The sequence below is a fragment of the Nothoprocta perdicaria genome, unplaced genomic scaffold, assembly GCF_003342845.1.
Source record: "Nothoprocta perdicaria isolate Ctin4 unplaced genomic scaffold, notPer1 scaffold_41, whole genome shotgun sequence".
NCBI classification, from domain to species: Eukaryota; Metazoa; Chordata; class Aves; order Tinamiformes; family Tinamidae; genus Nothoprocta; species Nothoprocta perdicaria.
Window position 1 is genome coordinate 2,399,559 of NW_020455655.1, and position 25,654 is coordinate 2,425,212.

The window sequence follows — 25,654 nt, forward strand, 5'->3', positions numbered from 1 at the left end:
ACTTTATTCTTTCTGTGTTTAATTCTTAAGGGAATTTTTTGTAGCATTTCAGTTTTATCATTTCTGGCCTGATAAGCTCYCATTTAAAGGAAAATATTCTGTTAATTTGCTAATGTTTTGCTAACAGCTCATGGAGTAAGAATATGATATTCATGTGCTGTTAGTTAAGTGCTGTGGGTTTTCTTTGTTCTTTTTGTGCTGTTGGCTTTTCAGCTTTTCTTTGGTAACATCCTAGCAATTTTTCTTTTTTTTTTTTTATGTTTTTGCAGTTTTTCTGGGTGGCTTTTGGCAGTTTCAAGTCTTAAAGCAAAACTGCTTCTTGCACTGTCACAGATTACAATCACATAAGGAAAGCTCCTTTTTCACTGTTGTTTCAGTACCCTCTTATTGAGGCATTTGAAGTGCACTGAACATGTAAATATATTTAATGGTCTGCCTACTTTAATCATGTTTACTTAATGCTTCTTGAGGGTTTTATATAAGTGAAAACTGATTTGTAGTGGAAAAATTTCCAGTGAATTCTTTCTCTGGTGGTAAATCAGACTTGTGACTTTCATGTTCATGTGAGATGTTACAGAAGTATCTGTTTCTGGCTGATGCATTTCTACAGTTTCAGCAATGAGGTCTTGTCTGTGTTTAAAAATAACCACAAAGACACTAATGCCTTCAATTGTTCATGTGCTGCTCTTAACCTCTCTCGCTGTAAGGAATACTGTGTGTTAAGCTGTAAATATGCAGATTCTCAGAACATAATCAAGTTTTATGCTAGTGTCATATAAAGGCTTTTGCAGGGACTTGTACCTGTTATACAGTCTTTATTGTCAGATTGTCCAGCAAACCTTTTAATCTATCACCATCTTTCCATTTCTTGTAGTTTAATAAAATCAAGTTTAATAAAAATTTCTGTTTAGTTTCCACTGAATGTTCTTTGCTGCCACATGTGGTGGTGTTTCTATAATTCCAGTAGAACTTAACTCTTAAAATATTTCTCTCTGCAGCTAAGCAGTGATGAGTGTAGCGTTGTGGAAGCCTTGCTCATCTCACGTGTTTCAACTGAAGGCCTGAAGGAAAGGCCTGAAAGAAAACACTGGAGATCTTTGCAATAGCGTTTAGTGAGCGCCACGTCACATCAACCAGCATGGGGTGGATTTTTTTGAGTACGATCAGATTGTGGGATTTGAGGTATTGCTGACTGCAATAGAATATCCTAGTGCAGTGTTAACATAGCATGTGGCATCCTGCAGTTTTGAGGAATCGGGAGTTTGGGAATAGAGGGGCCGCCACTCTGCTCCACGCTGTGAGGCCACAGGTGGGTTGTAACACAGTCTGTAAGGAGCACACACTGCTCTGCACTGGTGGCTGGTGGAAAGTTCTGCYTGTCCTTGAACTTCTGGAAATCAGTGCTGGGAATCCCTCCCATTTTGATGCATTGTTCAGATGTCTCTATAAAACAGAGCTGCTTAACTAGCTCTACAAAGAAATACTCTTGCATCTAATTTTATGTTGAAAATCCTTTAGAAGTTAGTTAATCTTCTGAGCTCTTCCATAAGCAACATGTGAGCATGATAGGAAAAACAGTGCTACTAGGGAATTTGTGGATTTCGGAAGGAATGTGTGACTTGTTTCTTCCCATTTACTTTTCTTCGACTAATTAGGCCTTGCAGCGTTAACCTTTTTTTTCTAGAAAAGGGAAATAAAATTGGCAGATGTCAGCTAGGATGAACAGAGCATGTAGTTCTGTTAATGTGAAAGTTTATTTTCAAGAAGCAATAAGAGGCTGCTCACAGCACACGGACCTTCCTGAACTGCCACGTTAGCAGCAAAGTTTTGACCAAAAGCCCATGTACCAGGAGGCTCCAGTTGTCCCACTGTGCCATGGGTGCCTGGGGGTTCTGGACATTTTGAAATCAGCAGGTAAGTGATGATCTTGGATCCACATTTTTTTTAAGAGCATTTGAATAAGAAAACAGGTCCATAATATTACTTTCTGTAAAGTATTCCCTCTAAGGAACTAAAGTGACCCTCTGTGATGGATTGCAGTGTTTTGAGATTATTCTGATAGTAGGCCTTAAATTACATTGCCTGTTGGCTTCTAAATACTGGAAAGAAAATGATTTATTTTGGAGTCCTATTGGCAACTTTTTTCAGAATGGAAAACAGTATTTTTTATGTGGCCATGAAARTGCATTGTCTTTTTCTGGCATTGAGGTACATAGTATTGCATGAAAAAAGAGGGGGAGCCCTGCCTGGGTCATGCAGTTGACACTTGCTCTGGTTCTGTCACCACGATAGCCTTAATCAGCTCTTACCTTTGGGGGTTTTCTGAGGGGAGAGGGTTGGTCATTTATGTGCTTTTCTGTACAAATATTTCCTGACATTTAGAAATAACTGCGTATTCTTCTGTGGTTCCCATACAAATTCAGTAAGAAGCTAAAAGTGGCCACTCCCTTGAGGGTGTTTTTGAACTTCTAACATTTCTCTGTTTGTTCAATAAAGTTGGCAGTGATGAAGCAAAAAATACTGTCTTGCCATGATATGATTCATAAAATTCATCTGAGAGCAATGTTTTACTAGCAGCATGGCTCAAAGCACCACTTACTAAAATTGCCTTAAGACTTTCGTTCTAAAATAGTTTCCAGCTTTCTCCATTTGTGCCAATCTTTAATTGCTTCCAGTATAATTGCCACGTGAGTTGTTTGCAAATCCTGAAATCTTCAAGCCAAAGCAGTTTGTCTTTTCTGGGAATAGGAGTAAGAAAATTTATGCTTGTTGATATTAAACCATTCTGGTAAGTTCGAGCATTTCCATGTTTAGGGCAGGGATTTGAAGTCTGTCAGGGATGTGTCCTTTTTTCCAACATTTAGCTAAGTTAAACCAAATACATAACTGAAAAAGTTTTCTCTTGAACTGTTGAACTGCCCAAATTTCTGTCCATCTACCTATCTACCCCTTCCTCTTCACCAAATCTTGGGTTTGTAAACCTTTATGGTTGAGAATTGAAGATGTCAAAGCCTGGATTATACAAACACTCTCTTCTTACTGCTGTGGGTGGGCATCACGGTCATCTTCATTAACATGGTTATATAGGAACTTGTATTGTCCCCACAGAGCCTCCACGCTTGGTACCCGAGATGGCCAGAGCTGTAGGTGCTATTGTGCTGGAAGAGCCTCTGTCAGGTTCCTGCTGCTTTTGCTGCAGATGTGGTGAGATCTTTAGCAGATAAAGCAGACCTTGTGAGAAGGGAGAGAGGGTCTCGTGTGTGAGAGTGTTGCAGGTGCCTAGAAGTGACAGGGCTTGCACTTGCTTCTGCTTTTTATGTAGTTGATAACTGACCATTTCCCCCTTGGGTTGCTTGAACTTGCTGTATCATTCTCTTTTTCCTAAAAGTTCTTTTTTTTTTTTCTTACGTTGTTGTTCTTTTTCTAAAGAGCACTGGGTTGAACATTTAGAGTGGCAAATCTGAAAAGTCAGGTTCTCTGTCTTCCCAGTTCTCTATTTTTGATAGCCTTTTCCATTAGGTGACTGTGAAAATCAATTTGTGAATTTGTGAAGCCTTCAAACCCAAAGCAATAATTGTTGTAAAAACATTTTTGAGGAAAATATAATAGTCATCTTTGGMGTAGAGTTTCAATTATATTCGATAAAGTGTTTGGGCTATAAACTGAGACAAAGAGAAAGCTGCATACTGAATATTGTGGATTAAGTGAATACTGATCTTTTACACTGGAAGGTAGAATAAATAAAAGGAAACAGAAGGGGCAGTAATCACGCTTTTTGTTTTTAATCCACAAACATGATAATGCATCATATACTTGGAGTGACCTGAACATTGCTAACATTTTAGCAATGTTATTACATACCAAGCTGCAAGTACAAAAGTAAACAATGATTATACAGGATATGCAAATATGAGAAATACTTTAAAACATTTTCCTTCCTTAAGGCTACTCAGATTTATAAATAGAATGACAAATGTTTGGCTGTTTGTCTAAAATAGCAGAATCTGAATATTGATATAATATTGACATAAAAAGAAAATCACATACGCTGGATATCCCTTTTCTTTTGGATATCTTGAATATTGATTCATGTCTCTTCTGACTTTAAAGGAAAAAAAAGAACTTAGATATTTGTTTGCCACAAGTGAAACGAACACCCATAATCTGACATGTGCACTGCGACAGGTATGTTGGATACAATAAATACTGTTCAAAAGCATCAATTGACAAGTACATGCTCTTGGGAAGAATGCAGCTACCAGTGCTTATAAATATGGCTCTCGCATATGTCTAAACTTGCAGCCTTGAAAGGCAAATCTTAATGGATTTCTAACCCCAAATGTACATATACAGTTATTGTGCTATGCTGCAAAGGGACAGTCCACATACATTGCTACTAAATGTATGTTTTACAGTTTCATAGGAAATAGACGGGAAATTGGCAAACTGCTCTGGCTGTGCCTTTGCTTCCTATGTTGCAAAATGTGTTATCCTGAAACACCTGCAAGTGCTTCTAGCCCAACCCCAGTGAATATGCAATCCAGGTATGTGTATTCCTTGCTATATAAAGGCAAGTGCAATATTAAGATTTGAATTGTTGTTGTAAGAGATGCAACATAGGTCTTCCAGGTGAGGAAGAGCAGATGAATAAGATTAACATTTTCAAGTTTTTCTACAACCATAGTATTTAGCAGAGTTGAAATGGGAAAATACAGATTTCTGTTATCCTGAGGTAATGGGTATCAATTCTGGAAGATTTTCTTACACAGAAAACAGCTTTCAAATACTTTTTTTTTTTTTTTCCCCTTTGGCAATTTTAAAGTATGTCTGTCTCTATAAGGTATGTGATACTTTTACCTCCTGCCTTCAAGATGACCTGTTATTTGTATGTCACCTAAAAGGAGGTGCTACATGATACTGAAGTGCCAGTAGATGGAGGTGAGCCTGCAGGACTAGGAGAGAAGGGATTTTTGAATGTACTTTCTTTGGCTCAGACAGGTTGTTTGATGAAAACATTTTCTCTAGTACTTCTAAGTGCAGATTTAGGTGTACAATATCAAGGTAATTTGCAAAATGACTCTTAAAAAAAGCTTACCCCACAGTAAAACTGTCCTTGAGGTGACTCACCAGCCTGTTTACCCTTCTCCTCCAGCACAAATAGCATCCCATAGTTTAGTTCAGACCTCTTTAAGCATTGCCTTAGTACTGGCATATTCTTAGTTTTGAGTTTGTTAGCAAGGACCTATGCTGTTACTTGATGTGTACTGATAATTTCAGAATACTCTGAAAGTGGAAGACTTGCAGACTGTGATGCTGAGCCACAGGAAGATTATGACTTGCCAGAGACTGTGGGTTAATAACAGAGCTGCAATTAGCAGCTGTTAAATGCAAGGACATAGTCTTCTGTTGTTCTGCAAGTGCAGGTTATTTAATGGGAATCTTTCTTCAGGTGTTACACTATAGAAATCTCTATGTATTTTAGGCACTGTCTCTTTCTTTCCTAATTTCTGTTTGTTTGCACTCATCATTACTGTAAAGTGTGTATGAGAATGTATACATTCAGGCTGTGGATAGACTACAAGTAGATAGCACAGCAGGACTAGCAGACTGAGTTCTGTGTGTCACAACTCCTGTGTTTTACTGCAAGCACAAATGGAATAATAGACACATTACACAAAGTTATCCCTAGGCTTGATATTGTCTTTTGCAGACATGAGATTTAAATGTTATTTTGTAAATCCATTGGTGTCTTAGGTAAATCACTGGTGGTTTCTTAGGAGGACTTACTAGCAGTACAAATTCAAAATCTTCACCAAGGATACTTTGCTGTGGCAGGCAAAACAGTGAAATCAATAAGAAGACCCCATAGCTTTCAGCCTGAACTCATTTGATGTTACCAAATACACAAAACCTGAGAGTGGGGAAACCCGTATTGTTCTGCCTTACCTGGTTTCTTTGTTACCTCTGAGCTTCAGCCACTTCAGCTGCTTTTCAAAATCAAAATGAAAGTTTCTCTTACTAAAAAGAATAAAGCAAAAAACTTAAAAAGCAATATTGCTTTGTTAAAGCAGCTTTTAAAACTTTCTCATGCTTCTACTCAATTTGCATTACTTGATAGCTACTGTTAGACTTGCATCATATGAAAAATCATAGAAAATCAGAGGTGCACTCTTGCATTGATTCCAGAAAACAGCGAGCTTAATCCTTTGTAGATCTACTTTGTCTTCAGCCTTTTCGATTGCTGTGGCAATAATAAATGTACACATGGGGCAGCGTAGGATAAATTCTATGCATGCTTTCTTGCCTTTTCCCATCTATTTTCACACAGCCATGCATTTGAGTTTAGCTTCATTTCACATACTAGAATTCCAACACAAAGCTATTAAGACTGTGGTCAGTAGCAATCTGTTTCTGAAAAGCGTATACCAGCAAACTTTCACTCCACTCCTTGCAAAAATTGATTTTTTTCTGTGAACAAAACATTAAATTGATAGCTTTCTGATTTAAATTTTCTGCCTCATCATGAGCCAAGTGAGCACGTTCTGGCTCCTGCTGGAGACTGTGCTAAGAGAATGGTGAGAAGGAAGCCCACATGCTCATCACAGCTCATGAAGAGTGGCCAGGTACAGATAGAAGTTTTTGGTTGGCTTCTTTAAGTGAAGGTTCAAAGGACTTTCTCATCAAGTAGTTTGTTGATACCATCACAAATCTTTTTGAGGTAAGGCCGACAATCCCCATCAAGGCTGTACAGGGCAGTCAGAAATTCCACATCTGCAAAATGATTGAAGACGTGGTTGATACGCCCATGGGATCTTGGTGTCAGGTGCCGATCTACTAGTTCATGCACAAGATCTTTGCATTCATTCAGAAGTTCTGCAAGAACATTTCTGTCAAAAGTGTATTCTACCTCATAGAAACTGACAATTGTCATGGCAGTTTGGTTCAGCTTCTTCCTGAACTTGTCTACAATTTCCAGCTCTTCTTGGTTGAACTGATTATTTCGGTAGAGGATCCCAATTTTTATTGCCACTTTAATCAGGTCCCTCATAATTTTATGAGCTTCTTTTTTGTTTCTGGTGTGCTCCTTTGTTACTTTGTATAGCTCGTCAAAGATTTCACTGCTGGTGTCATCAATCAGCATGTTAGCCATGGTTTTGGTTGCCATTTTACTCAGGATCTTTTTCTGGGCTTGCAGTGCAAGGTTCTTGGAACTGAAACAATCAGGACCTGTTTCAGGATAGCAGAAAAGAGGGAAAATGTTAATTTTACTCTGAGTAATTTTCACAATCACTTATGAAAAATAATACAGGTAGTTTTTGCTGCTCTGAGGCGTAGGATCAGTTCATATAGTTAGTATAGCAATAATGGAAATATTTCCAACACTATTTCCAGATGTCCTCAGGGTCTCAGGGATCAGCATATCAGGCCTTTTCCTTGTTGTCAGTAAGATTTTATTGTTGTTGTTTACAAGAGCAGAATATTCTGAGGGGAAAAATCAATGACGTTTCTTAGCTAGTCCCTTCATATTTAAATTTTAAATCAAAATTTTCTTGTCAGCTAGAATGTGCTCTGAAAGATAGATAGGCTGTCAGATGAGTGAGATGAAGTACTGACAAATAAAAGAACTGAAAGAATTATACTTCTGGTCTTTGGGAGTCACTGTTGTTCCACAGTAAGACTAAGCAGCAGCGTGTAAGGGCTGACAGCAAATCCCTATGTCCCTAATAACTATACCTATATTTTGAGGGCTTTTGCTTATTTGCTTGKTTTTTTTTACCAAGTTGTAAAATTCTAGAGCCTGAATTTTGTGGATCATTGATGCTTTAGTGTAGGTGATTCCTGCCCATAGCAATTACCTGAGCTCATTTGCTGTRCATTCATCAAATACACATGAGGATCCTGGATTTTGATTCATTCATCCATGTGAGCTTCACTCAGCATAGTACCTAAGCATGCAGTTAATTTTGGAGCATGTGGCTACTCCTGGACCTTATCCAGTGAAGTCCTGTAGTTATTACTTTGGATTAATTTTGACCTWTCTCTGTCTTTCACATTAACACCATTTTTTAACTGACTCTCTGTACACAAAAGAAACAAATTTCATATGAAATAATTATCCAGTTAAAGCTAAAAGCTTCCCCGCAGTAAGGAAGTGCCTGTTGGCTCCAGGAGCATTTTATTGTTACAGCAGGAGTGATGAGCACTGCTTTTGTAGGAGACTCCTTCCTCACGTTCCCCTCACATCTTGCCTAGCTGTTTGCTTGCAGGTGCAGCCGTGGGGATGGGGAGTCTCTTGGAGCCAGCGTGGGGGGCCTGGTGCGTGCTGTGGGAGACCAGAATCCGCTGACGTRAGTGGGGAAGGAGGCCGTAGCCTCAGCTGCTTCTCCAGCTGCGGGGGAATCACGGCACAGATATTAAATTCCTCAAACTTTGCAATGTTGACCTGATTTTGGAGAATGGGTAGGACTTAGGTTGGCTAAGTGAGCTCGTGAGGGCCTTTCCAGCCTTGAGCACACGAACACTTATCCGCTCATCACGCTGCAATTTTGATGTGTAGCTGTGATTTGTGAGTGTTTGTGCTGGAGCGCAGAGACCATCCATGGCCAGTGGTTTAACCACAGCCTCTCCTCTCAGTGGCCCCTTATGTTATGTTATGTTTTACACTGCTGTCCCAGTGTAAAAGTGACACTGGGTGCCAGTGCTCTCTCCAAATAAATCACATTGTCAATTGATAATCTTTGGATTAAATGAGATTTTTCAAGTTAGTGAAAATATTCCATTAAAGTGGTCACCTTTCCTTGAGTGCTGGCACTGTACTATTGAGCAAAATGAAATAGTAACATTTAATTTTAACTGAGCCACCACCTGGAAAAAATAATTCAATGTGTTTAAAAGAATTATCTGTCATTTAGAAGGTAAATTGTGAGCCTGATCTGCTGACTATAGGAAATAGAAAAACTATGATTTATCTGGAAATGATAAAAGCAGGATGAAAGAATTCTTTTACTTTGCAGTACATGGGTATGTAAGTAGTATCCATGATGAATAATGATGTGTATTGACACAGTAAGATGGAAGATTCATATTACTGTCTGTTTCTGTAGTATTTGCAGATGCTGTGGATGCTGTGAATGCAGTTTGGTTTCCGTTCTGAGCAAAACCTAAAAATAATTGCAGCCAATTTTTAGAATATTAATACCCATGATAATTTAGTTTCCACTTTCCGTAGGTGACAGTCGAAATGTCTCCCTCCATGCTTAGTTCTGTAGGACACGGGGGCTTTGCCAGACCACTGTGGGTCTGTGGCTTGAAGCAAAGGCTGAAGTAGCAGCGTGCAGAAATAGGTGGCAAGTGAGGTACCACRTCCCGCACTGAGACTGTGGAGGCACCCGGGGAAGAGCCAGCAGACTCGCACTCATATGTGGATGCCTTCCCCTGCAGGTGGGGGACAAGATTAAGTCCAAAAGACAAGATTAAGTCTTTAAGAAGATTAAAACTTCTAATGAACTTATCAGAAGTAAACGTATAAAGAAGTAACTATACAAAGTGGATATAAACAAAGAAGCAGGATTATGTTTCTGTCCCTATACTGGATTCAAAGCACTGTTTCTCATCTACAAAATGAAAGAGTGCCAGCTTCAGTGGGAGCTTTCCTCCCCAGTGATGACACTTCCAGGTCTGGTACCTTGATCCCATGACAACATAGCTTTCTGTGAAAGGCCCAACCTATAAAACAGGCAATACAGCCACAGAGAGTCAAGTTTAGTTTAAATGGATGCTTTATGTTATAGACAGATGCTGCAGCCTGCTCAAGTGTCCCCAGCACACGAGGGAGAAGCAGAGGATGGGGAAGGATGACGACTGGTGCATCCCATCTGAACGAGCAGGAGGTCACCCAGCCATCAAGGCTGCTGCTCCATAGGGCAGCCTGCAGCCTCTACCCGCCCCAGCGCCCGTTTGGGCCGTCGGGCACCGCGCATGTGATGAGAAGGCAGGTAAGGGCATCRGTGCCAGCAGGGCCTGGGCAGCGGCGTGGGGCTCTCTGCAACAGGCCGTGCTCAGCATTCCTTTAATTCCAGGCACGTGCAGTTTGGGAGCAGCGTAACCTGGAAGGAGGAGAGACAGGATTGTTYGGATTCCTGCCTCTGAGATGACACAGTGCCTAGGAAGCAAGGTGATAACTTGCTTTTCAAAGATTGCAAGTAGACGTATGATTAAATTCAGGCTTTCATGAGGACTGCAGGTTTGCTGTAGAAGCTTTTTCTTGCTGCAACACAATGTTCTTACACAACATATAACTTCTTTGCCTCCTACATACAGCAAATCTATTTTCTGCTTTCTTTCACATAACAAATCAGGAACAACATTATAGATGCTATCAGCTTTGAGGAACATTAGAGAGAGAATCAAAAAAAAAAAAAAAAAAAGCTTTGAGCATACTGCTTTGCTAGGTAATGATTAGCTTCCATTAGGATTTCCTTCCATTAGGATTTCTGGCATCTTAGTGTGTCCTAAAGTAGGGACTGGTTCTGTCTTCATGTTTTCTCTCTTGCTTTCTGAATCCCCTAATGACTTGTATATCATAAAAGCTATTAAAAGAGCCACGTGATCTTCCATCCTACAATAGTGCAGTTCTTCATAGCTGTATTTCTGCAGTTATATCTGAAACCTGAATGGATCCCTGGCCAGCTATGGGTGAGGTGACCTGCGTCTTGGCAAAACAGGCACAGATGTCTCACTTCCCAATAAGAGAGATGCTCAACAGAAGTGCAGAAAAGTTTGCAAATCTAGATAGAGTTGTGCACAAAGCAGAAAGAGCATGTGCTCCCATGGTTGTACACAGGAGAGGGCATGTAAACATGGTCATGGAAACAAACACGGAGTCCATTTCACTTGCACTTGGCCTTAATAAAAGTTTTACAGCCAAAGATGTTTTCTGCCTAGGCAAAAAGTTGGAGACATGTTGAAGTGAGCTCTCAGATGAAAATTTAGAGTGGGAGTTAATCTGCCGAGTGTCTGTGGAGGTGGCCACGTGTGTTTCTTTACTGTATTGGCAGGCTTGCTCAGAGAGGAGGGATATGGAACAACTTATCTGTTTTTGTTGCACTTGCATAGTTAACTTGACGTATCTGACACTGCCAGTGGTTACTGTAGTGCCTAGTGCACTCTGTACTAATTTATCAACTATCTTAGCCACTGAGTTCACCTGCCTGATGGCTGCTGACGCTTGCAGCTGTCACCTCCCCTACCYCAGGAGCGTTGGCCCTGCTGGTACCTTGCTAGCTCTCAACAGMCGGTGATACGCTGCACTTTCCAGCTGTTGCAGTCTGGAAGTGCAGAGACCAAGAACACACTGAGGAGGTAACCTGAGCTATTGGAAGTCTAAGAACTGGGCTGACAGCATTAGGATGTCACAGGACCACAGCTGTCTTCTGCTGTGCTGTAAATAGGCAAGGGGCTGCATCTCTCACTGAAATAAAGGAAGCTATGTAGGAAAGAACAGATAATGATCAAGAGGCTGAGTTATTTTTAATACTCCTGAATCTCCCATTTTCAAAGCAATGCAGTCTCTGCACCAAGAGAAAGGCTTTAAAGGAGTCAGCAAAGCTGCTGGAAATGTGGGCAGCTGCCTGCTGGCCTGKGCTGCTGCAGGGGGACTAAGGCGGGCGATGGGCAGGCCCAGCAAGTTTGCTGTGGCTGGAAATACCTGTATTTTGAAAATCTTTGTAAGAAACATGCCCAACTGAGCAGAAAAAGGAGAGCGCTCCTTGTTTGACGGGAGAGTTTTGACATGTCATGACAATACGAGAGGCATCTGTCTCTTAAGGCTTTTACAAAGAGTTAAATGAGCTCTATATATCTAGCTGGTCAATCAGAAGTTRCTTCTCTTGTTGATGCTCTCCTGGGCCCTGCACTTACCTGCACTTCTAAATAGTTTATAAGCATAAATAACCTTACAGGAAAACAAGAGCAGGAAGTTTTATTAGGCTGTTAGGTAAAACCAAAAATGTAGAAGTACAAAGACAGGGTAGCACAGATTTGGAAAGGAAAATTTATGTAAAAACACAAGCAGCAATAAATTATTGTGCTTAACTTGTACCYGGCAGAGACAAAATGTTGAGCTACTGAGCTGCAAAATAATTTGTTTCACTTATCCTTTACATATCAYTTATATGCTGTAAGAATGTGTAGAAAAGTGAATGGCAGAACTCAGGATTTCCAAATAGCTCTAAAATATATAAAGGAAAAAAAAGAAGTGCACTAAAAGCGCTTCTGCTATTGTATTTTAGCACTGCAACCAGAGAGCTAGCTCTAAATGTACAGACTACTCTAGGACAACTACAGGATCATTGCAGAAGAAACATTCAGTATTTCCAGTAACTTTAACCCAAGAAATCTAATAAAACAGATGGAATGTATCACTTTTCATGGAGGGCCAAATTAAACGTGTAAGCGCACAAAGGCCAGCACTCAAATTCCTAACGCTTCCAAATTCTGACTATGAACATAAAAGGGCTGCTCATTTTCATAATGGATCAGGAGGTACAGACTGATAATTATATGATCCTAGGAGAACATACTGGTAACTGGAGTCTGAATTCAAAATTTGGATATGCTGAAAATGGCAGCAGCAGCACTGAAAAGAGCAAACATGACTGAATGGAAAGAAAAGAGTTCTTTTTCCTTTCAATATTTTTTACAAGCAGCAATTACTTTGCAAAAAAAAGTGCTCTCTGGCATCTAGTGACTGGAGATTGCTAATAGTATTTTTATTTCAGCAGCTGGATTGTATTTTGGACTTTATTATATTAATACATTGTCCCTCTGTTCTAGGGAGTCTTCCAGGCCCTGGCAAAGATGAGAGGTAGGTGAGGAGATTCTTCCTGTAAACAGAAGAGGAGGAAAGCAAAATGACCAGCTGGATTGCTTGCCCCAGGAATGTCTCCAGAGCCTGGATCCAGGGGATAGGAGCRCAGTTGCTGCTCCAGGTCTGCCAGAGTTGCCAAGAAAGAGGCTGGCTGAGCTCCTGCTTGAATTGGGTAGGATTTCTTTTTGGCCTTCAAAATGTCAGTGATTTTTCAATATATACTGTGTAGTAAATTATAGGTTTTAATTAATGAAGAATTTAATTTCAGTCTCTGGAACACTTTGTATTTAATCTTCCTTTCCCACAATTATGAGATTTCTTACAACTATTGCCTAACAAAGACACTTGGCACTTAATCAACATATTATTATTTATGTAACAAAAATTTTGTTGCATTATAATTACATCACATCACATTATAGCATTATCTGTAAGGATAATACCTCGACAGGAAAACTCGCTAGTTATATAATGGGGCCATGCAACTTTCACAGGGCAGTAATAAGTTTTTATATGTGTAAAGCAAATACTTACTGCTTAGAGGGGACATGGTCTGTATGGGAACATCAGGTACATAACAAACAGTAAATGTATTATATTGCTAAGGAAAAAAAAAATCTCAGACTCCTTTAAAAGGATGCAGCTATTATATTGTTCCACACAAAAGCAACAATTGTCTAGCAAAGAAATTTTCTTGCCCAAGTATTATTTGCCACTGATAAAACTTTCAAGATCTTGTAACTATCCTGTTTTTATCCAGCCACAGTTATTCTTGCAACTTCTCTTTCTAGATAAGAATTTGTAGAATGTGCTTTTGGAGCTACTTTATTATCAGTTTCCCAAATTGTAGATGCAGTTTTGAACAAAAACGTGAACCAGATCACAAGGACTGAATAGCAGAAAGTAGAGCCTATATTATCTAAGCACCTATGATACAACTATACATCTGGGAACCSATCTGCTAGAGTGATTTCACTTAAAGCTGTTCGCTTTTGTGGTACTGTAGTAAAGTTTAAAATCCTAATTTGTTTTCCATGTACAGTGTTATTCTTGCTCAAGGAATTTAGTAAGAACTAAAATAAATAAAAAAACACAAAACAGATAGAATTTACCTATTAGCAGATGATACAAATGATACATATCTATGTATTGAGCGTTCACTTGCTCTCTGCAAGGCTCAGGCTCTGCATCCTGATGTAGGCAGGGGATGTGGTGCCAAGGAGCAGCTACRCTCTCTTTCTGGCATGGCTGGTTTGAACAGCAGAGCACTCATAACAAATCTGGAGGGAATTGCCTCCTCATTTCACGAAGGATTTAAATAGATTCTTGATCAGGGTGCATAAAATCTCTTCGTTCATCTCCTCCTGGCAGGGTGAGAGAAAGACAAGGGCTAGTGGAGGCATGTGGGCTTTGTGCTCGCTAGCTGTAAAAGCACTAGCTCCTTGCTAACAGGAGATGCACCTGTATCTTAAATGCTTGTTCCTTCTTCAACAAGAAGAGATGGCTCCCAGCAGGAATTTTACTAATATACCTTTGGAAAAGCAAGGCCTGGCAATATCAGCTCTAAATGTTAAATGAGGCCTCTATGCAGTATGTTTGCTTGGAATAAATTAAGTGCAGCTAATAAACGGGCTTTTTATTTTCCCATTTCTCATTCTTTCATTAGTAGAATTCTGAGKTTTTTTTTTTTTTTTTTTTTTAAATTTTAAGCTGTTTTGGCTTTTTTAAGCTTGTTTGGTTGTTTTAAGCTTGTTTTTGCAACCACTGCAACTGTCGTTGCAGTACATTGTTCTTTCTCTAAAGATATACTTCCTTGCTTTTTACATAATTATTTTATTTTTGACTCTGATATATTAAGAATGGCATGGAAAATAACCACTTCTATGCTCTRTGGATGTATAAAATTCCCTAAGAAAGCAGGCCTGTCTGAAGAGGCTGTGACACTGTGAGCTGGCATGGCTCTGTGGCTTAATATAAGGCCAAAAGTAAAACATAAAAGCTATTTTTCCTAAACAAGGTCAAGGTGATTTAAACTTTCAGATGACAATAGGCTGCGTCTGCAGCAGGCGCCGGCTGCTGCTGAGCAAGCTGCCTCCCAGCTGCACCGGAGCGAGCGGGGACGGGTTTATCGGCCCCGAACGGGATCCGTGGAGAGCGAAGCCGATATCTGGGCAGAGCAAACTGTTCTCCTCACCACTGGTATGTTCCTCAGGTACACCCGAAATAGCCTGCCCTGTCCCATATAGTGCCAGGGAAGCGACACTCTAATTCACCTGTAAAGCTGTTTTGTGTGTGTGTTTAATGCTGTTTTTTTTAATATTACTTGGAGTCCGGTGCCTTAGCACTTAGTCACACTCTCGCTTCTGATCTGCTCTTCTCTGCAGAAGAGAGAATATCAGCTGTTCTAACCTACGTTTTGAACTGTTTTGCTTCATTTACCATAATAGGTAATAGGATATCAGTCCAGCTCAGACCTTACAAACATGGCAGGGAGAATTTCTTTGCCTTTTGAAGCAGAAAGTTTTATTTTGCTCAGTTCGGATTAGCTGATATTTTTTGCTGTAGCTTTACAGCAAAGGTGCTGCATCAGAGCCGAATTTTGCTTGTGCAAGTCCATAAAAGACCTGAGAGTGTCCTTCGTTTTTGAGTAAAGACTGCTGATAATATCAGTGTTTGAATGGTGCCATGTCTGGTTGCTTTTAACTCATTTTAAGAGCCTTTTTTTTCCCCCCCAGACCTGAAGTTTAAAGATTCCTTTAGCAACTTCTTACAGACAATCCTATTATGGTCTTGCTGAAACAAAACTTTTGCTATTTAATTATAAAACAACTCACCTGTCACTACAGTTAGGTCAGTGTTATAGCTCCAAATGGATCGGTCAGTGGTGTCAAAATAATAATAATAAAAGTAATTAAGATTAGTCTAGCTGAGAAGCATATGAGTAAACTCCATTTACTTGGAGATACTGAGAAGAGGGCCATGACACTAGCAGTAGTGCAGGGGTTTTTCCTTCTTGAACAGAGAACAGTATACGTGTACTGAAAAAGCTACCCACAAGCAAACACTCCTACTTTATATAAATAAAAAGTTTAACCTGAACTTGTCAGTATTGTCAGTCTGGGGTTAAACCGCTGCCTGGTTTTCAGACTGAAAGGGCTAGAAAAGTGTTTCTTAATGATGGCAAAGCTGAAACTGAAAAGGCGAAAGGCAGGAATATTTGAAAAGAAAAGGAGAAGCTGCTTGTGCCTCTTTGCTGCTCTCAAAGGAGGACAGCAAAGCTGGAAGATTCTCCATTTACTTATTGTTTAAAACAATGCTCTACTGTTTGCCTGGTTATTACTGCATTGGATTTTTATAGTTTCAGAATGTTTGGCTGCGTAGAGTCCTTTACATATTTGTTTTTTATTGCCTCTGGGGAAGGATTAGCTACTGGGGAGATGGCCAACACAGATTCAAAATGGAAAACTCTGACCAAAGGAAAAAATAACTACAGTCAATGCAGCTGGGATTCATCATGCTCTCCATCACTTATAACTCTTTGTGCATCTACATGGGGATTTACTGGGAGGAGGGCAGCACATGTTGCCTTGTGCCTCAGATGTGATTGATAACCCTGATTTTCTTTAAGATGAAGCCTGATTAGGAGTTTAATATTTCCTGTGGGTGTTCTACTCTGCACTGCTCACCTGCAGCTTTAGATCCTGCATCCTATCAGGATGCACAAAACACTGAGAATGGAATATGTGGTGGCTTCCTTCCCTGTGAAGAAGGATGCATGCAGATATGGATTTGCCCAGAGGAATTAGACCACCTGCTACATTCTCCAGAGTTGTTCTATGTCATAAAGAACAACCGCTGTTTATGCAGCATTTGTTTATACAGCATGTTGGAGAAGTACTGAAAYTGCTTCGTTTCCTGTCATTACATCTTACAATTTGGTAAATCCTTCTTTTCTAGAGATCTAATCTTGCATTTCTTAGTCCCATCAAAGCTCTACTTAATTCAGCATTCTTACTGCTGAACAAGTCTGAAAAACTTATGTCTTATTTAGCTCTCATCAATCCAGAAGGAATAGAAGTGCATTAGCTCTGCACAGTCTTATGTTTCCCAAACCTCAAGTGAGGAAAAATACTGGTTCCTTTCTTGAACAGCAAGTTGTCACTAGTCTGTTGTGCACAGCTACGTGCAGGCAGYGCACCAAAAAAGTCCCTCTATCAAGAAAGATAGGTCAGACTGCTTGGATCCCAATTCTGAAAATAGGTCTGATTCTCTATATCAGGAGGGTCTAACAACCACATGAAGGGCTTCTCTGGTCAAGTAAGACTACTCTGCTCATGCATTTTGCAGGTTTTAGCTTTTCCTGAAACAGCAGCTGCTTGTACTTTCGCTTCTGTATTCCTGCAGCTAGTGCAGCACAGCCCAGGCACCTGCAAACTGAGCTGTATGAACAAGAGCAGAAAGGGATGGTGGCCCCACACAGTCTTCAGTCAAAAGCTGTATTTGTAGCCTTTTAACTGGTGACTGGAGTCTGAACAAGGAGCAATCATATACTATATACCTGTCATTCATTACTCTTAATTCATAAACCAAACTAATCTCAAGTGTCCTATGAGTTTGCACAAAACCTGGAAAACAAGCCAATTTTTATGCTACAGATATAATGTCATATCATATATTGCTATTTAAGGAATAGACTGTTAASACTAACACGTGAATAAACCCTCCAAAAAAGTAATCCAGTTGAGTGACATTCTAAAATAGAACTAAATCATRTAACTTTTACTAACAATCATTGCTCATTTAATGAAACTTCCTAAGGTGATTTAGACAAAAAAGCAAGAAAGTCTGCAGTTGTGCCCACAGTGATTTAGCACAGCCTGGAATATTTAACGTGAGAGGTCAATGTCCTTATTGGTTGGGAGCAGAAGGTCTTTTTTATACTTTTTTGTTTCATTTTAATTATTGTTAATTTGAGCTGCTAAATTTGGGCCATAGAGCCCAACACTACGTTGTATTGGAAGCTTCCCTTGGCAAAGCATTTAGTAGAACTTTAATTCAGCTGACCTAACCTCCGTGGACTTACTTTTGTCACCCAACCCAAAGGCTGGCATGCCTTTTTCCCCACTTTTTGGCAACTCTATTCAAACAGGTCCTTTTGCAGGAATCGCTTTGTGTTCCTGAGGGCCGCTGGTGCCTGTGGCRGCTCGCGGGGCGCTCTGGGTTTGCTGCAGGGAAGATGCTGCCAGCATCGGCCAAGTGCCTCTCCTTTCCTCAAGCTCAAAGCCTGAGGGTAATTTACAGCTTACTGTTTTTCAGGGTCCTTTCCCCAAATATTAGATCCTGTTGTGTTTATACAAAATAAAAAGCTTTTACCCTTCCAGCATGCTTAGCAACATTCCCTCCTGAGTGAAATATGACCATGGCAAAACCACATTTTCTTACTGAAAATGGACGCCCCAGTGAGCCTCTCAGACTAACGTCCCACTATGTGAACTCTCATTAAGTGCATTCCAGTGGTGCTAGCTTAGTGTTGCATCAGGAAACGCTGATTTCACTTTAATATACATAGAAATCACTACTGGGAAGATTTTATCAAAGAAATAAAATTTAGGAGTGCCAGAAACCTCCCTTGCATATCCCTAGAAATCAGAGTAGCACTTCAGATCTTGTGAGATTTCGACAAGTAGAGACAGCAAGTAAAAAAAAGATAACATCAGCTGTCATTGCCTGAGTTTTGCTCCCACGCGCATGCATGGAATAGGCTCATCCATATCCTCTAATTCTTGTGTCCCAGAACTCACACATGGGACACAGATCACTTTTTAGTCATAGTCTAAGGACGTGTGCAGAGAATTGAAAACATTAACACTAGAAACATAAATATGTAAATGTAGTATTCCACCAGAATTTATTCAGGCACCATTTTATTTCTTAATCTCTTCATCTGCAATAACTGTACTGTTCTGTATACTGACCAAATGGAAGTTGATAATCTCATTAAGATTGCAAAGATTTATGGTCAGGAAAATTCTTCAGATGCTTGAGAATTCTACAGATACCTTCTTTATTCCAGAATAAACAACAGAACCCAACCACAGAAAAAACACAGCATGCTTAAATTTGCAAAAAAAAMCATGCATCTGAATGTATCTGCACCAAACTCAGGTTTGTCTATGCCTTCAGTGTTTTCTTTTAACATTATATTTTCTTTGTATTTTATTTTTATCTATAAAGAATCCTTTTTTAAATAGCATGCATTAGCTAGTATCTCCATATTGACAGAAGAATCAATGAAATTATGTGTGTTCAGAAGCAGTTGTCTTCTGTGTTCTCTGTTTGGAGAAATAACAAAAAGTTAAAAATGGCCAGGATGATGTGGTAAGAAAAAGGTTTCTGGATATTTGCTCAGATAAACTATGTAGAAGATATGTAAATCCAAAAGGTTTGTGCTTACTTTCTTTTTAACAAACCTTTTCACGTTGTAGAATAGCCTCTGACAAGTACCTGTAGGTCCTGAAGTTACATATGATCAGAGAAATTTASGATGCGATCCTACTTCCTTTTGGATAGATCAGAATGTTTTTGGCTATATTCAGTGTTTCATAAAAAACGTYGTTTATTCATGTAAACAACAATAACATAAACTGACCGCATAAAATTGTTRTAAATGATCACAAAGATTGCTTTTCTAGAGACACCATTTTCTGTGATATGCTCAAACTCGACCGCAACAGTTTCCCAACAAAGACTGATCTTATATCCGGCAGATGTTCTTCCCCAATTTCTTTAGAGAGAACTTGCTATTTAAAGGGGAGATAGTTCAATTATATCTTTGGAGTTTCACTGTGCCATGTTTCTTGGACTAGCTAGTCTCTGTACAAGCTATTGGGTGTTACAGCGTACATTGCACAGGGGCTACTGCTTGAATTAACRTCCTGAACTCTAAATGTGTTTCTTGATCTTGTTCAAGCTCTGATCCTCCAGCCTGGGGATGGGACTAGCAAATGCTGAGGGCTATTTTCTGACTTCTCTCTTTTTTCTTTCTTTTTTTTTTTTTTTTAATGCTTACTTTTCATTATGACAACTTCTCTAACAAAGAATGTGTTTGTTCTTGTCTCCTTCCTCCTTCTTGTGTTCATAAAATAACATAATTTGTCTGGAATACAGGAATGTAAATTACTTATGTAATTGTATTAGATTGCATTAATAATGGTATTATCCTTTCTTCAGGTTTAAAATGAAGGGACCACAGCAGCAAGTGAAAAAGCAGCCTCAGATATAGGAATAYAAAAGTGTGCAGTGGATGACAATAAAAAAAAAAAAAAAGTTTTGAAATATTATAAGATAATTTAACTAAGTTCTCATGATTTACAAGATTTCTAGAACTTAGTTCTGTTATTTTTGGCTATCATTCTTAGCACATATGCTAGTTAATGTGTTTTGGTTAAATATGGGCAACTATAATCACACTCTGTTCTTCAAGTCCTAGTTGTGTAATCTTTTTTCCTCCTTTGTTATACAAGAAAAAGAGACTTYGCCAAAGATGGTGTTAGACCTCTCATTGCCTCTAGTGTGGTCCAAATGATAAGGGTATGTTACTATGAAACTCAGTATTCTGCTGGTAATTAAATTTGATTTTATTCCTTTTCCGGGTTAATTGTAGGACTATCTAGATGCTGACTTGAGTTAGAAAACCCCCAACAGAGCTCTGCTTCAGTGGGAAAAGATTAGAGGGACCACTGAGTCACATACAGCACTCACTCACTCTCTCTCTGTTGTTTAACTGACACTTGGTGTTGCATTAATAGAGGCATCTCCTGGTTTGTTCATATCCATTCTGAAACATACCTGCTTTATTTCCGTTAGCTACAAAGCTGCAAACTAAATGGGCTTCTCCTCCCTTTCCCAGGTTTTCTGAAAAATCATGTTCTTCCTGATCTCTTGCTTAGCAGTAGCCATTCTASGGGCACTCCCCTGCTCCCCTCGCTGTTCAGCTTCATGCACGTGCGACTCGGTGAGCTCCTGGCCGCAGCGCTCAGGGCTGGGACGTTCTTGTAACATAAGCAGTAATTTACAACAAAACTCTTTTTTAATTATTACAATTCCCAAAGTCTCTATTATCACTAATTGCTGCCTTTTTCTGTATTTTTGCAGTTACAGGTTAAGATGCCCAATGTTGACTTAATGTTTCAAACTTAATAGTTACTTGGGGAGGGGAAAATACTTAGTAAAATTCTATGGCAACAGATGTTTGTGTGGAACCTTTAAAACATTCAGTGGAAAAGTTTCCTTTGATTCTTGCATAATTTGCAACGTTACGCTGTGCAACAATGCACAGTGTTAATGAATGAGTTCCATGGAGTAAAACTGTTGTTTGGCTTTCTCCAGCTGAGCTGTACAGAAGTGAACTGAATGATCAAAGCGGTCAGCAGAGCAAATCAGAGAGTAATGCCCATGAAGTCCTAGCTGACTGCRAGAGTTTGGTAACACCAGCAAAGCCACCTTTATGTAAAAATATACAGTCTTTATCCTTTGAACATATACAATAATGAACCTATTATACTCTGTTACTCTTGACCAAACTCACTGAAGTAGGAAGAGTTAATAAACAGCCGTTTCTTTTTCCACAGAGGGCCACAGAACAGCCCTCAAAACCCTTTTCAGTAGTACCCTGATTAGAATGGTTAGGGGCTCAGGAAACTCTCAGTTCCAGTTTTGGCACCTTGCTCATTTTCAGCACTATTTGCTTTCTTTTTTAAGCAGAAAGCAAGTTGAAACCTATCAAAACAGGCTCCTTTAGGAGRCACAGACTTTGCAGTTAAGTCCTGCCTAAACTTATTCATGTAAATAGTTTTGCCATTTTGTAAGATAGTTTTTGAGCAAAATAAGCAGATTTTAATATGAAATTAAACAAAAATATCCTGATATTTTCCCCCTTATATCTGTCCAAACATGTCCTAAATTTGTGCTGGCACCAAGGTAATCCTGTCAGTGCAGTCTAAAGTTTCATAGTCAGATTAAATCATATCCCAAAGATGAGTCAGAGCACTGCTGCATTTTGCATTGAGCAACCATAGGAAAATATAACCCTGGAATCAAAATGAATTTCTGGTCTTTCCTGTCTCTCCTGTCTCAAGGTTTGGACCCAGCCTCTGAAACTAGAACTTATAGCTCTTAAGCTGTGAGGACAAATCCTGTGCTGTAAACCATAAAGTTCCATCAACAATGACAGCGCAATACAGTACCATGAGAAGGGAGGGAATACCCCCCTGCCCATGTTGGAGTTGGAAATGTATGTATTTTTGTTAAAATTCCATTGGATTTTCTGTCAATCTCACAGGTTGTTCTACCTATGTCAGTGGTTTGCAGTAGCTTTGCAGTGTGGCTTTTGGCAGAGAAAGTGAGATGTTCCTGTTGTGCAGTAAGGAATCCAGGTCTGACTGCTCCTCCTCAGACTATCAGAGCTAACATTGAGCTTCAACCTTTATGCTTGTCTGGTAGAYCTTCGTGTCCTTTTCGTGTGGGGGAGCAGGAAGCTATATATATATTTAAACATTTCCTCAAGAATTTTTATTTTATTTTATTCTTAAGCAGAATGCAGCATCATTAGATTTTSTTAGTCATTCAGTATTGTAAAGCCTTTGCTTTTTAACCAGGCCTGGTCTTACAAACATTTGTGTAGATTTCCCTAACGGTACTGTAATTTCAACCCTGTGACACCATATGACATAGGAATAGTTACTTCAGAAATCATTACTACTGTCCAAAATATTTGTCATTTCATAGGCTACCAAATGCATTTATTGGGATATCCTATTTCTAAAATATACATTGGTTAAATTATTGTTGTCATTAAATGTTCTAAATGTATGAAGCACTAAGAGATCAGTCTTCTTTCTCACAAACTCAGCAGGATTAAATTACATACTTTGGAAGAACTGCTGCTTATTAAGAAATTATTTATGAGATGAATTATATCACTTCTAAATATATAAAGATTTGGGATGGCTTCCAACAATTACTAAAGAAGTTAGTAATGCTATGCAATGCAATGCAATGCGATGCTTTGCAATTAGAGCGGACTGACAATTTTGTTAACTTCTCTGTGCTCTGCCTTCTTTCTGCTGGTTTTCATAATTCAAGTGGATAATGTATTAACCTTTTACAACAGAAASCTCACACGTCTCCTCTTTGCTATCCTTTCATGTAGTGATGATCAATAGGAGGCTCTGTGTAGGTACTCAATACATGAAAGATTACTTTCTTGTCCATATAGCTTCTGCTGGCGATGCCTAAGTTGTTGTGTTTAGTTAGGACTAGTTTTTGTACAGAGCTTCAAAGCTTGTAGCTTCTGAGAGCTCATTTGTGTTTGTATTGTTCGTTCTCTGATAATGACCATGTTCAGAAAACCTTACTTTTGTGCAGAAATGACTGACCTCCATGGTAACGCCCACACTGTTCAAGTTATTCAAGGAGACAAATATAACTCTATGACCTAAATTATTAGCAGGGGAGTGGTGACTAATAATTAGAAACAAGAATGCTAAGCATAACAAAAAGTCCATTAAACCACTCCTTTTCCCACTTGCATTGGATAAACTTCACAGGTTTACAGAGCAATTATGCTCTGCAGCTCTGCACTACAGCTGGTGTGCTATACAACGTTAAACTATCTCTCTATATAGTAAAAAAAAGTCACACCTTTCCACAGATATTTGGGCTATTTTCCTTAGTTCCTTACCCAGACTTAGTTCTAGGCCTTTGCAGACCAGAGTTGCCCATTAACCTTTTGCAAGGTGTCAAGGAAGATAACTAAATTTATTACCTATAGGCTTAATGTAGTTCTCAATTCTCAGCTGAAAAAGGTTAATTAACCTAAAAAAAAAAAAATCAAAATCTTGAAAATCACTTAAGTAAACCATTGCAATGGGGGTTTATATTCTCTTCTGTAAAAGTTTTCCCATTCCTGGCTCTAGTTGCTGCTGCTGCAGGGTTTCTGTAGTTCCGTGCTAAAGGAGTACGTCTCCTCCAGAGTATACAGGGCTCGTCTTTCTTGCTGGGATTGCCTATTTTAAATTTTGCAACTCAAAGAACTAACTGGAATTATTTCTGTTTCCCAGCACTTCAGAATAGATAACAAATCTATTTTGGTATCTGGTGCTCCATTAATAACTAGCTCCATTAATTGTTCATCTAGTTACTCAGGATCCTGTACAGGACTTGAAAAAAGGCTTCTCCTCCTTAGTGCAGCAAAATGAAACGAGATTGTGTTACTTGCAAGGGTGATTTAAAATGACAGAAATAATTCTTGTACATAAATAGTGCAACACAAGCTTATTGCACAGCTGCCAGCTGAAACAGCAGCCTATTTTGTGCTATGCATTTCACTGATTCCTTTCTAGGGTGTTCCTTGTATATTAAAAAACAATCTACAGTTGGTGAGTTTGAGCTGCTGTTCTCTGTGAAGCAGTTATTCTAGTGCCTTTTTGCAAAAGCTCCTTTTGAAAGCTGAAATACTGTAGCCTGGAGGTCTGCCAGAAAGGTCTGCAGGGAGCACAGGAATGCAGGCCTTGCCTCCTGTCTGCAGGCCCTGCCTGCCGCCCCCCGCTCTGCTGGGACAATCCACATGCTCGAACAGTGGCTACCACTTTTCTTACTGTCTCTATGAATTTTAGCTGGTAGATTCATGAAGCCTTGGCCTTCAGCACTGGCCTACAGGCAGAGCAGAGCCTAACACAACCGCCTGCCTTCCCGTGGCCCTGCTGAATGGGCTACCCTGTCATATTGCACCCTGTGATAACATATTAAGGTGTTAACAGTAGAATAGCCTACATTTTTTAAGTGTGCTTTCTACTTTATGCTTYTATAAGTTGGTTTCAGGAATATGAGTTTGCTGGACATAGAACTACCATCTAAACTGATGTCTTTAGAAGACTCTAACTGTGTGTGGGAGATAATACATTGAATGGCATTGYGGTACTTGATAAAATTAAGGTAGAGAAACCTCGGGTGTGTGGAGGATGGTATCTGACAATATGGGAAAAGAATGCTTTTTCTTATATTTATATGGACAGCAGGAACTTTGGCWACTCTCTGTAGATGTAGTTGCTGCAGACATTCCTAGGAGCAAGCCAAAGGTGGTCTGCGAGGTTTCATCCACTTAGCCCTATCCAGACAGTGGTTCATTCCGTGACTCCTACAGTTAAACTACTCTAATTTGTCTTTAATTCTGCTTACAGATTAATCACATAAAAGATATTTTAGGGCCATATCTCCTTAAGCAGCCTTTGGTGGAACATCCACTAGGCCTTTTAAAACTGCACTCTGACAAGCTGGGAAGCTTCTGTAAAACTCTTACCTACAAAGAGCAACTATGAATAGTCATTTATCTCCAGAATTGAAGATTTTCCTTAATACTATATATATTTTGCAGTAAGGGAACACAAAATCCCTACAAAACTCTTCAAGGCCACTCTGAGTCCTTAAGGGTATATGGATGTTAGGTCCTTCCTGGAGAGTGTTTTGTGAGTCTTTTGCACCCTTCTACATTTCATTGCCAGTACTGTGGCATGGTAGGGAAAGGAATGGGAGGAAGAGGGAAAGAAAATCCTGCCCCCCTTGTCCCCTGTTTGTGCTAAGCTCTTCATTCCACCGGATGCTTGTGCTGGACAACGGGCCTTCCCCTTTTAGAGCAGGGTTGCATCTATTCCTGTCCATCTTGCAATTTAACCTTCTTCTGTCCCTTTGACAACAGCTGGTTGTTCAGCTCTCTTCCAAAATAGCACT

General features: G+C 39.5%; 1 protein-coding gene across 1 annotated transcript in view; it reads right to left on the reverse strand.

Annotated features, from left to right (window-relative positions):
* Positions 1-6,072: 6,072 nt before the first annotated feature.
* The window catches only part of TNFAIP8L3 (TNF alpha induced protein 8 like 3), a 37,043-nt gene continuing 17,461 nt past the window's right edge, over positions 6,073-25,654 (reverse strand). The window contains exon 2 of the mRNA XM_026045830.1: positions 6,073-7,227. Coding sequence (XP_025901615.1) covers positions 6,665-7,227 — 563 coding nt within the window. The 3' untranslated portion in view covers positions 6,073-6,664. The remainder of the gene's footprint in view (positions 7,228-25,654) is intronic.